The sequence below is a fragment of the Antechinus flavipes genome, chromosome 3 (assembly GCF_016432865.1).
Source record: "Antechinus flavipes isolate AdamAnt ecotype Samford, QLD, Australia chromosome 3, AdamAnt_v2, whole genome shotgun sequence".
Classification (NCBI taxonomy): Eukaryota; Metazoa; Chordata; class Mammalia; order Dasyuromorphia; family Dasyuridae; genus Antechinus; species Antechinus flavipes.
Window position 1 is genome coordinate 5,746,260 of NC_067400.1, and position 13,307 is coordinate 5,759,566.

The 13,307-nt window shown below is 34.6% G+C and overlaps 1 protein-coding gene across 2 annotated transcripts in view; it reads right to left on the reverse strand.

The window, feature by feature from the left end:
- IL1RAP (interleukin 1 receptor accessory protein) overlaps window positions 1-13,307 on the reverse strand; it is a 135,457-nt gene that overhangs the window by 24,761 nt on the left and 97,389 nt on the right. For both annotated transcript variants that reach the window (XM_051991641.1, XM_051991642.1), the window contains exons 6-7: window positions 11,083-11,154; window positions 7,520-7,643 (exon numbers count right to left, since the gene is read on the reverse strand). In XM_051991641.1, coding sequence (XP_051847601.1) covers window positions 7,520-7,643; window positions 11,083-11,154 — 196 coding nt within the window. The remainder of the gene's footprint in view (window positions 1-7,519; window positions 7,644-11,082; window positions 11,155-13,307) is intronic.

Sequence of the window (13,307 nt, forward strand, 5' to 3'; positions counted from 1 at the left end):
AAATCAAAGAAAATCAAACAGGTAAAAAAAATAGAAAAAAAAATAAAACAATTCATTGGATAAAAAAATGACCTTTGGGGAAAATGATCATTATTATTGGACCACCTGAAAATCATGCCTACAAAAGATCCTGGACATCCTCCTTCAAATAATTTTCAAGGAAAACTGACCTGATATCCTAGAACCAGACAATAAAATAGTACCTGAAGGAATTCCCCAAAAAATGCCCAAATTAAAACTCCAAACAGATTCCAGATTTATTAGGTCAATTAGGAAGTACTGTAAGCACCAAGAAAGGAACAAATTCAAATATGATGGAGTCACATTTAGGATCACACAGGATTTATCAGCTGCTACATTCAAGAATTGGAGGACTTTGATTATGATATTTTGTAAGGCAAAGGGGCTTGCATTACAATCAAGAATTAACTATCCAGCAAAATTGAAAACAATCTTTCAGAGAAAAAGATACACATTCAATAAAATAGAGGACTTTTAAACTTTCTTGATGAAAAGACCGTAACAGAATGGAAAATTTGTCCTTCAAATACAAGATTCAAGGAAAGTACAAAAAAAGGAAAGGGAAAAAAAAACACATATGATTCATTAAGATTAAGCTTTTTTAAAAAATACTCCTACATAAAAAGAGAGTATTATTAACTCTTGATATCTGTTTCTCTGTTAGGACATTCAGAAGAGATACAAATAGACAAAGAATATGAGTATAAGTTAATTTTGATGTGATAAGAAAGAAAGGGTGCAAAAAAAAAAGACATTATAATGGGAGAAGGGAAAGGGGGAGGCAGAATAGCATAAATTATATTACAAGGGCACAAAAGACCTATTACAATAGAGGGAAAGAAGGAAGGAAATGAACATTGTTTGAACTTTGCTCTTATTGGATTTAGCTCCAAGAGGGAATAACATACATACTCAGTTAGATATGGATATTCATTTTACCCTGTAGTGAAGTAAGAGGGGAAAGGAGAAAGAAGAAAGAAAAAGGAGGGGGGGGGGGTGCTGATAGAAGGGAGGACAGAAGAGAGTACAAAAGTAAAGGGGGGAAAAGGAAAGAAAATAGAGCAGGTACTCATAAAAGGAATGGCAGATTGAGGGAAGTGGTAGTGAGAAGCAAAATACTAGTAAGGCAGTACAGAGTGAAAAGAAAGAGAAATGTATAAATGAGGGCGAATAGTATAGAGGGAAATACAGAGTTAATAATCATAACTGTGAATGTGAATGGGATGAACTCTCCCAAAAAGCAGCTGATGGCTGAGTGTATTTAAAAAGAGAATTGTCATTTACAAGAAACACATCTGAATCAGAGAGATACATGGGGAATAAAGGTAAAAATCTGGAACAGAAAATATCATGATGCAGATGAAATAAAATAAACAAATAAACAATAACAACAAACCAGAAGACAAACAAAACAAACCAGGAGTAAAATTCTGATCTCAGCTAAAGCAAAAGCAAAAAAAAAAAAAAAAAATACATCTAATTAAGAGAAATAAGGGGGAAAAAACTATGTCTTGCTAAAAGGTAACTTATATAATGAAATAATATCAATATTAAACACATATGCATCAAATGGCATAGCACATATTAGTCATTTTGTAGTATAAGACTTCATAAACCTTTTCCATTCATGACCCTTTTCATCCAAGATATGTTTATATGACTTCAGGCATATAGGTGTATAAAATAGATAGACAAAGTAAACATTTACTAATTATAAGTAATAATTTTGTGACCCACTCACATTCAGTTATGAGACCCCACATACTGTCTTGAATCACAGTTTAAGAAGCTGGAATATAGCTTCTTAGAGAAATTAAGTGAGTTACAGGAAGACATAGACAGCAAAACTATTCTGAAGAGGGATCTCTCAGTGCTTTTTCTCTCAGATCTCTTTATCTGAGTTTTCTCTCAGATAAATCTAATGACAAAATAAACAACAAAGAAATTCAGGATGTGAAAAGAATTTGAGAAAAGTTAGACATGATATACTTATGGAGAAATTGAATGGGAATTGAAATGAATATTTGTTTGTGTCAATGGTACATGGTATCTATGCAAAAATTGATTATGTATTAGGACATAAACAAATATGATGCTAATATCCAAACCAAGAAGAGCCAAAACATAGAAAGAAAATTACAGATCGATTTCCCTAATGAATCTTGATGCAAAATAACAATAATAATAAAATATTAGCAAAGAGATTACACTGATTTATCCTAAGGATAATACACTATGGCCAGATGGGATTTGTAATTGAGGGTTGGTTCAATATTAGAAAAAACATCAGCATAACTGACCATATAAACAAGAAAACTAAGAGAAATTATGTAATTATCTCAACAGATGAGAAACAGCTTTTGTCAAAATGCAGTAGCCATTCCTATTAAAAAGCGTGGGGTTCATAGATATAAATGATTTTCCCTTAAAATGATAAGTACTATCTATCTAAAATCATGAGCAAGCAATATATGTAATGAAGATAAGCTAGAAACTTCCGCGATAAGATTAGGATGAGAGAAAGATGGCCATTATCACCACTATTATTCAGTATTACACTAAAAATTAACTTTACAATAAAAGAAGTAAAATCAAAGGAATTAGGCTAAGAAATGAAGGAATAAAGCAATTATTCTTTGCAGATGATGTGATGTATAGTTAGAGAATTCTATATAATGAATCACCAAAAAAAAAAAAAAAGTACACAAAGAAACTTGAAATAATTAGCAGCCATAGCAGAGCTGGAGGGATATAAAATAAACTCAAATAAATCATCAGTGTTTCTAATAAACCCCAGCAGCAAGAGATAGAAAGAGAAATTCCATGTGAGATAATTGTAGACAAAATAAAATATTTGGGAATCCATCTGCCCAAGAACAAACCCAAGAACTATATAAACATAATTACAGAATGTTTTTCACACAAATAAAATCAGATCTAAACAATCGTAAACATCTCAATTGCTCAGGGATAGGCCTACCAAAGATAATAAAAATGATAAGCCTACCTAAATTAATTTTCCTATACAGAACCACACCAGTCAAACCATCACAAAAATTATTATTTAGAGCTAGGAAAAAAAAATAATGTTTCATCTGGAAGAACAAAAAGTCAAGAATACCAAAGGAATTACTAGGGAAAAAAGGCAAAGGAAGATGGCCTGATAATACCTCTCTAAAATTATATTATAAAGCAAAAATCATAAAAACTATTTAATACTGGCTAAAAAGTAGAATGGTAGATCATTGGAATAAATGATGTACACAAGACAGAGTCATCAATGACTAGAGTAATCTATTGTTTGAGCAACCTATAGACTTTAGCTTTTGGGTTAAGGAGTCAATATTTGATAAAAACTGCGGAAAAACTGGAAAATAGTATGACAGAAATCAACATCTCATACCATATACAAAAATATAGTCAAAATGAGTACTTTTTTTTAAATAGGAAGGGTGATACCATAAACAAATTAGCAGAAAAAGGAATAGTTTGTCTGTCAGAATTATGGAGAAGAGAAGAATTTAGGACCAAACTAGACATAGAGAACATTATGAAATGAATACTTTTGATTACATTAAATTTAAAAGGTTTTGAACAAACCAAAATAAATCCAATTAAAATTAGAAGAAAAACAGAAAGCTGGAAAACAATTTTTATAGTCAGTGTTTGATAAAGTCTTTATTTCTCAAATATATAGAGAACTGAGACAAATTTAAAAGAATACAGATCGTTCTCAAATTTATAAATGTTAAAAAGATATAAAAAGATAAAGAAATCAAAGCTATTTACAGTTATATTAAAAATTGATCCAAATTACTATTGATTAGAGAAATGTAAATTAAATCAACTCTGAAGTACTACCTTATATGTAGCAGATTGGGCTGACATGATGGAAAATGAAAATTATGTATTTAGAGACGTGGGAAAATTGACACAAAGGTATTGTTGGTAAAATTATGAATTGATCCAACTATATTGAAGAACAATTTGGAATTATGCCCAAAGACAAAACCATCAATTCTACTACATGTTTACATCTGAAAGAGAGTATAAAAATGTACAAAAATGCACAAAATTATTTGTAGCCCCTCCTTGTGGCATGGCAAATAATTAGAATTGAAGGGATGCTCAACAATTGGAGAATGGTTGAAAAAGTTGTGGTATGTGAATGTAGCAAGATATTATTATACTATAAGAAATTATGAGCAAGAGGATTTATGAGAAACCTGGAAAGACTGACATAAACTTTTGCTGAATGAAGTGAGTAGCATACAGAGAACATTGTACACAGTAACATAAATATTGTGTGATCATCAACTATTATAGGCTTAGCTTCTCTCAGCAATATAATGATCAGAAACAATTTGAAAAGAATTATGATGGAAAATGCTACCCATATTCAGAGAAAGAACTATGTTGCCTGAATGTAGATGAAAGCATTTTTTTTTCAAATTTTTCCCTTTCTTGTGGCTTTTACCTTTTATTCTAATTCTTCTTTCACAGCATGATTAATGTGGGAATACCATTATACATGATTGTACATGCATAATAAATATCAGATTGCTTTGTATTTTGGGGAGGAGAGATAGAAAGGAAGGAGGAAGAAATACCTCAAAAGCTTACAAAAATGAATGTTGAAAATTATTTCACATGTATGTGGAAAAAATACTACTAATTATAAGAAAATAAAAGTAATGGCTGAGGAAGAAGAGATATTAATGTATTTATGAGATGTACTGGAGAAAAAAAGAAATGCCAATATTTGGAAACTGGAAATTTTGGATGAATAAGAGACTAGAGTTAAGAATAATACCAAGGTTGTGGGCCTGAGTGCTTGAACAGATAATGATATTTTTAAAAGTAATAGAAAAGTTGAAAAGAGGGAGATTTATTTTTGCTTGTATACCCCTATTTTAGACATATCTATTTTACATGGACATGGTATAATCCTGTTCAAAATACTGTACAAGCAGTTGGTGTGATGTAGAATAAGTGTCCAGGAAAGAGACTGAATAGAGAACAACTGCTTAAAAATTGCAATTGAACCCACTGAAATAGAAAAGTTCACCATGTGAGAGGATACAGACCCAAAAGCGAACCAATGGAGGACAGCAATAATTAATTGGGAATATTGTGATGATGCAGCAAAAAGACTGAGAGGAAAATGAAGAGACAGCCATATGAAAGCCAAATAAGTGAATGAGCCCTCCAAGGATAAGATGGCTGGCAGACTGCAGAGACATTAAAAATGAGGAAAATTAAGAAAAACTACTGCAACTGGCAAATAAGAAATTCTTGGTAATTATGGAGAGAGCAGTTTCGAGTGAATCATGAGATTAGAAGCAACATTGTTTATTATTCATAAAACATCCAACAAAGATGAATTCCAAAAGAAATTTATATTCTCTTTTGTGGGTGGGCATTGGGGGAAGTCACCTCCATAAATAATTAAGATCCCAAGGAAAGAGAGATAAGCACAAGTACAAGCTTCTAGCAGTGATCATTTCATCAAAGAAAGGGAACCAATAATAGGCAAGCTTCATACCAGCATCCAAATGGCGAGATGTAGGGAATGTTCCTATAGAAGAGAAGATGTCCTTTGTAAAAAGAGTTACTTTGGCTGGAGAAAGGTTTTTGATAAAGAATCTCAAAGCATCCTTTTGGGGAAGATAAAGAGATGATGAGATGCATTCATAGCGGGTTGGGTAGCCAGACTTAAAGAGAAATTATTGATAATGGTTCCAGGTCAATGGATTGCAATGTTCAGGTTAGATGCTGCTGAAATGTTTTGTCAATGGTTTGAATAAAAGCAGAGAGGCCATGTTCTCACATTTTTAGATGACACAAGGCTGAGAGGGAGAGCTTAAACAGTGAATGGCTGAATTATGATCCCAAGATCTTGATCGCTTGAAGATTTGACTCTATCTAACAGAAGTTCAATAGGATAAATGTACCATTTTTTCAGTTGGGTACAAATGACCCACGTTATTGGATGGAGAAGGCATGATTAGTAAGAAATTGTTCTGAATTTAAAAAAAAATGTGAACAAGAAGTTGTCCTAAACAGAGAATAGTTTGTCTCTTTCACTGGAGACAAAGATGAGAAACAGAATTTTCATTCTCTAAATTAGAGCAAGGATTTTGCATATAGACATAAAAATATATGAATCAAAATTAGCATATCTCAGTTAATACAGTTACTGTATTCCATGCCTACACTTTGCCCAATATTTTTCATGACGACCAGAAAACAATCCATTCCCTTTGAAGAAAGGCACAGTCCACACATAGAGTGCCAAGCCTGAAGTCGGGGGGATTCATCTTCCTGACTTCAAATATGACTTTGCTGCGTGATCCTGGGAAATCACTCAACCCTGTTTATTTCAGTTTTCCCATCTGTAAGATGAGTTTGAGAAAGAAATAGCAAACCACTTCAGTATGTTTGCCAAAAAAAAAACCCAAATAGGATCATGAGGAGGTAAGACACGGCCGGAATGATTGAACAACTACAGCAAACATTTGAAGAACTACCTAACATCATTAATGTGGGCACATGGGGCTGAGGAAGGGCTCAGCTTTCTCAAATAATCAATTCTAGTTTGCTATTGGTTTCAATATATATACAGTTAAACTCCATTGCCTATCATTTAGAGCTGGATTAGGAATTTTTTCCCCTTTCCTCTTCAGAGCTGGTGACTCATGGTGGGTAACATTATAATGAAAGAGGAGTAGGAAAAGTCACCCTCATTTTATTATTATAATTAATTATTGTTATTATTATTTGTTTAATCATTTATTCTGTTCCTACTCAACTTTTAAGATTAAGGAGAGGATGCAAAAGTTCTTTTCAACCCCCAAACTTTGCTTAATAAGAATATTAATTCTTTAAGACATTTTTATTGACTAAAAGAAGGATAACAAGGATGAAAATTAAATTATAAAGATTTAAGGATAGGTGAAACAGATTAACTGACAATAATACAAATTTAGAGAGAGGCTATGGATAGATGAAAAAATTCAAGGGACTGAGCCAAGGTTATAAACATACAGAATCATACTCAGAAAGAGAGAGAGATTCATTTTCAAGAATTAACATACTGAGCTAAAAACCTTTCGATTTCATTATCTAGGATCTAGACTCAGCTCATTTTTCTAGGGATCTGAAGTGGCTTTTATACTCTTTAAATGCGCTGCGACTAAAGACTCTAGGAATCATGTGAATCCATAGCCATTGACACACATAATAAAATTAGTACTATGAATTTGTCCAAATTCTATACAAATATAATGAGGACTTGAACTTCTTTTTTATTTATTATAGCTTTTTATTTACAAAACATATGCATGAGTAATTTTTTCAACATTGCCTCTCACAAAACCTTAAGTTCCAAATTTTCCATTCTTCCCCCGCCTCCACCCCTAGATGGCAGGTGGACTAGAACTTCTTTATGACCGCTAGACATTGATGCATAGAAGTGTTCTGGTGTAGCTTATGTTACCTTTGGTTAATTGTTATATTCATGGAATCATCAGGCTTCCTTCCATCAATGGTCCACCAAATCTCATTCTTTGAGTCTTTCAAGAAGGAAAAACTGACTTTACAGGGAAGGTCAAGGTCTTCACCTAGAAGAAATTGATAGAATAAAGCTGAAGAGTCTTTTTGCACACTTTAAACCCGTATCATGTTTGTTGTTGTGTTTTGTTTTTTTTTACTTTGGGTAATTAGATACGGAGACAACTAGAATGAGCATGATTCCCAGCTTAATTTAGCAGTCTTGCTTATATTCTTGAAAAGAATGATGATGGATGAGGTTCTTAACTTTTTAAGAAACAGCTACATTGGAAAATGACCCTAGATACATGGAATCTTGCAACTGGAAGAGAGCTCAGATGTTTTAGGGTCAAAATCATATTTAAGAATGAATCCTCAGCACAACATCCCTAGCAAGTGACCATGCTATGTTGCTTGAGGATCTCCAGTGAGGAAGGAAGCTGCCATCTCCAGAGGGACCCACTCAGCTTTTGCCCCCAACCTCATATATAGCCCATTTGACCTCTGGACATGACTCATTTAACCTTTGAACAGTTTGATTTGTTGGGAAGTCAGTTTGGTTTGTTCTCTCTGAAATTGTCCCAATATGTCTCTTAGCAAAACCTGATCTTTCCTCCATGAGACAGCCCTTGTGATTCTTGGACCCACTTTTATACTTTCTCCCTTCCCCCTGACCCAATATCTATTTTTGCCCAGAATAAATGTCTCCAACTACTATTCATGGTATGTGTGTATGTGTATGCGTGTGTATGTATATATAGACACACATATATATATGGATAGTATCTAGATTATATATCATGTATATGTACATATATATAATTTCTCTCTTGTAGCTTCTCAATGCCATTGAATAATCCAGTTTATCAATATCCTTTTCAAAAGGTAACACTCCAAATTAAAAACAACGAATGAAAATGCTAATGTTGATAATAATTCATATGATAATTAATATGACAACTCCAAGATCCATGAAACAAAAATCTTCCAAAACACAGACAGCTAGCCAAAGAAATAACAAATCAGGGTAGAAAGAGGGCAAAGTGTACAAATGTCATCTTCGACACTTTCTTTGCTACTGGAGTTCCGTTAGTGAGAGGGCAGAAGATAAGCTTACATGCTAACCACTTTTATTCATCTGCAAAAATGAGTTATTGTATTCATGAGATCAATAGTACATACTTCATATTTATTCATATTCTATACATTAATAATAATGATAATAAAAGCATGATTGTAATTTATCCAAGGACTATTTCTATTTGACTTCCACTGAACAAGATGAAAGTGCAATAATAATCATGGTTACAATAAAATTTTATTATAATAATGGAATATGTCTCAAGACTTAGAAATAGAAGGAGACTTTGGAGTCTTCCAATATAGTTTCATCATAAATGAGCATGAGGGGGACCTTAACTTGGGGAGATCAGATCTGCTTCCAGAGATTAAACAATAATTTCCCAACTCAAAATCTTGGAGTCTCTGCAAACTCCACTAACTTCTTTCCCTTCCTTCTGTCTCATAGCTGCTTTGTTCTAATGCTGGTTAGTTGCCCTTACCCCCACTTCCATCCCAACATGTTATGGTAGGCAATGACTGAGCTCCTGTTCCCGCTCTCTGTCTAAGGTTTGAGGGAGGAAAAGAAAGGAAAAAAGGAAGGAAAGTTTAAAGAGAAAGAGGGAGAGGAAGACAGGAAAAGAAAAGAAGAACTCCTACTCATGGCAGTTGGACAATACCAAGCCACACAAAACACTGATGTTGGAATCAGGCAGACTTAAATTCAAGTTTTACTTCAGACACGTAATAATTTCATGACCATAGGCCAGTTATTTAACATGTGCCTATTTCAATTTCATCAATTGTAAAATGGAGAGGCTAATATTATCCGCCTTCCAGGGTGATTATAAGAGTTAAATGAGATTCAAAAAGCACTTTGTATAGTGCCTGGAATAGAGTGGTTCTTAATAAAGGCTTATTCCCTCCTTTCTCTGATGGACATTAAGATAAATAAAATGTTCCACATGTATTATTGAAGTGGGTTGATATGTATGACAGGTATACAATCGCCCTCTTTAGAGCACTAGGCTTTCCCAGTCTTTAGTCACAAGCAGAATATAGGCTGGTCTGAGAGATCCTTTACTCTTTTTCTCCCTGTGTCTCTCTTTTTCTGTTTCTCTGTCTCTCTGTCTCTATCTCTCTGTTTCTGTCTCTCTCTCTTTCCTTTCTCTCTCTCCTCCTCCCTTCCTTCTCTCCTTTTCTTCATTCACCAGCATCAAACTTTCATAATCTTGGGAAAATTATGGATCCCTTCTCTGAACACACACACACACAGGTATCTGTGTGAATATATACATATGCAGATATATGTCGGCGAATATACATCTATTGTTTTTGTTCAGTCACGTCTGAGCCTTTGTGACCCCATTTGGAGTTTTCTTGGCAGAGATACTGGTTCATTTTATAGATGAGGAAACTAAGGGAAATAGGGTTACGTGATTTCCTCAGAGTCACACAGCTAATAAGTGTATAAGGAACTCAGGAAGGTAAGGCTTCCTGATTCCAGACACAACATTCTATCCACTGTCCCACCTACATGGATGTGTATCTACACATGTGTACACATATACATGTACATTATATATAGATAGAAATATACATGGAGATATATAAATACATAGATGTGATAAATATATAAATGCAAATATATACATTATTAAAAATATATATGAAGATAATGCTAAAATTCAATGAGAAGCTAATGAAAATAAAGATCTATTTTTTCAATCCTAATTATTGAGTGGATCTCCTCTGGACATCAGGATAAGAATCCCTGATTTGTCATTGGATTTAATCAGCCTGATATCCCTTGTGTTTAGCTGTCTCCTTCATGAATTCCACTAAGATGAAGGGGAGAGTCAGATCAGCATGACGAAGCCCTCCTCCCACTGCCAAGAGGCATTTTAACCATGAACAAGGAGAACGGCAGAAAGATATGCCCAAACCTTGGTATTTCAAACTTCCTGATAAAGTCACTCTTTAAGGAAACCTGGATCTTTTCTGAAATGTCAAAGCCCTGGACTTATCACCTCTATGCCTCAGAATGAGCCACGAGTTTTCAAAATCATGTTTTCAAGGTTTTCATGATGCCAATCACAGCTGTTGCTTTGCTTAGTACACTGTAATTAAGGTCATTTTTTGCCTGCAGGGGTGCTTTTTTAATCATGAAGGATACAAATCATTAGACTCAGTTATTTGAAAAAAATAAGGCATAATCTATCCTGTGTCTTCAAATTTAAGTGCTAAAAATGGAACATTTTAAAGCACAAAAAATAAATAAAAGAAACATCAAAACATCTTGGTCCACTCTAGGGATCATGAGAACGAAATATCTCAGAACAAATAGAACATGTTACAGACGGTCATACAAAATATTCTATTGGTTACATTCACTAAGCTTCAGAAGGGACCCCCCCTTCACCTGAAGAAAGGTGAGAATGGCATCATTACCTGGTTCCTTGTCATAAATTATGTTGTCGTTGGGAGAAAAAATCTCAGGGCGTGTGGCGTGAAGTGGAGAGGCTGCAAGAGAGAAGAGAAACCGAGATACTCGATTAGATTATGGAAGTAAATTACCCAAGTACAATGTAAGGATAATTCAGCCTTCCTCACTATTTGTTATTGCTAGAAATAATACAAATATATAATCAATATTGCTGCTGACCCTGATGGCGGGTGATGCTGATCATTAATATTAGGCAACAGATACTTGGAGGTCACAAAAAAAACATAAAGTAAATAAAAGCAACTACCAAATATTAAATACAACTGGGAGCTAGAATAATATATAGGATACTATCTAATGGAAGACAAATTATTTTATTGCAAAAAGGAATCTTAAATGCTCTTGAGTATTTAGCAAATAAGCTTTATTAACACCATGGCCATCATCATTTTGCCTCAAATTCTCTGAGCGTAACATTGTCAAAACAATTTAAGAAAAAATTATAATGAGGTCCTCTTCCTGCTTCTTCACCATCTTCACAGTATGTGGAAGGAGGGCTTCCAAAATAAAGAGACTCAGTGGAGGAAATGAAAATTATGGAGGAGAAAGATGAAGGGGAGGGTCAGTTTTTTTGTTTTTCAGTGATTCTATAAAATACAGATTGATGTTCTGCTGGATTAATCTTTATTTAGTTATTTCCTTTCCTGGGGTGTCAGACAAATGAAAGGGCAGGAAAGTGTTTAGTAAAGTTCTGTCCAATTCTGAATTCCATTGTAGAATATAAGCTTGTGGAGGGCAGGTCTTGTCGTTTTTTGTCTTGTTTTTTTGTTTTTTGTTTTTTAATTTGCATCCATAACACTAGCACAGGGTTAAACACAGAGTGGACATTTAAGAAATATTTTATACTTTTCTTTCCTTCCTTTCTCTCTCCTTTCCTCCCTTTTTCCTTTCCTTCTTTCCTTCCTTCCTTCCTTCCTTCCTTCCTTCCTTCCTTCCTTCCTTCCTTCCTTCCTTCCTTCCTTCTTCTTCATATTATCTCTTTCTGTTTTTGTATTTCTCTGTATCTCTGTCTCTCTTCCTTCCCCTGCAACTTTGGGATGGGGAGACACAGATCTGAGACTTAGAGCTCTGGTCTTGGAGTCTGGAAATCCTGAGTTCATACCCAAGTTCTGACATTTACTAATTGTGTGCCATTGAGCAAGCCACTTAATCTCTGTCTGCCTCAACTTCCTTACCTACTTCCTCTTAATCTGTACTTCCCAAAGTTGTTATAATGACTAAGTAAAATTATATATGCAAAATTTTTAATGTTTTGGCAAACATTAAAATTCTATTTGTAATTATTTTTTACTGTCTATGTCTACCTCTATAACATCAAAATCACTATTTGTAGTACCCACATCTGAAGGATGAACTTTTGAAATTTATTGAAGCCACAGACTCAGGTAAAAAGAAAAGGCAGGGTTCACTCAGAATTTAAATTTTGGCTCCGGAGCATGAATAATTGGGAATACAGGAAGAGCTAACCTCTGAGCCAAGAAGCTGCAGGTTCAAATCTTACCTGTGACACACTAAGTGGTAAAGGCAATCTGTCATTAAGACATTAAAAACTCATTAAGACACTATTTATATCCATATATACCTACACACACACACACACACACACTCACACATATACAAAAATTTATGTGTGTTCATACATATATCAGAGAGAAGGCTATAACCTTTACTGATAGAGTTTCCTCCTTATGACAATGAACTCTAAGGACTAGACCAAAGTAAACAAAGAATCAAGTGAGGTTTTATTCTTGGTCTGTTTGAGGTTCAATCAAATCAGCCAACTCAGCATTTTGTCATCCCACCGACAGAACTGACTCACTGCCCTTTTTTCCCTACATATGTGGCCATCCCCAGGCTTTGGGGTTTCCCAGCAGCATCCTCTCTACCACCTGTGAATCGGGTACTATGGACAGCAGCATCTCCATCTGTGGCTAAGGAAGCAGAAGCCCTGAGACATTCAGGGCCCTCAGAGGAAGAGCTCTGCATTTGGAGTCAGATGCCCCAAGATTGAAACCCCAGACTGCCCGAATGCTCCTGGGAAACCCCTCGTGAGCTTCAGTTTCTTTCTCTGAAAATCAAGGTGATGTCGGAGCTTTTCCCAGTGGAACGTCTCCGCTTCTAAGTATCTGGAGCAAGATCAGACGGCCTGTCTCCTGGCTTGCCAGCCAGA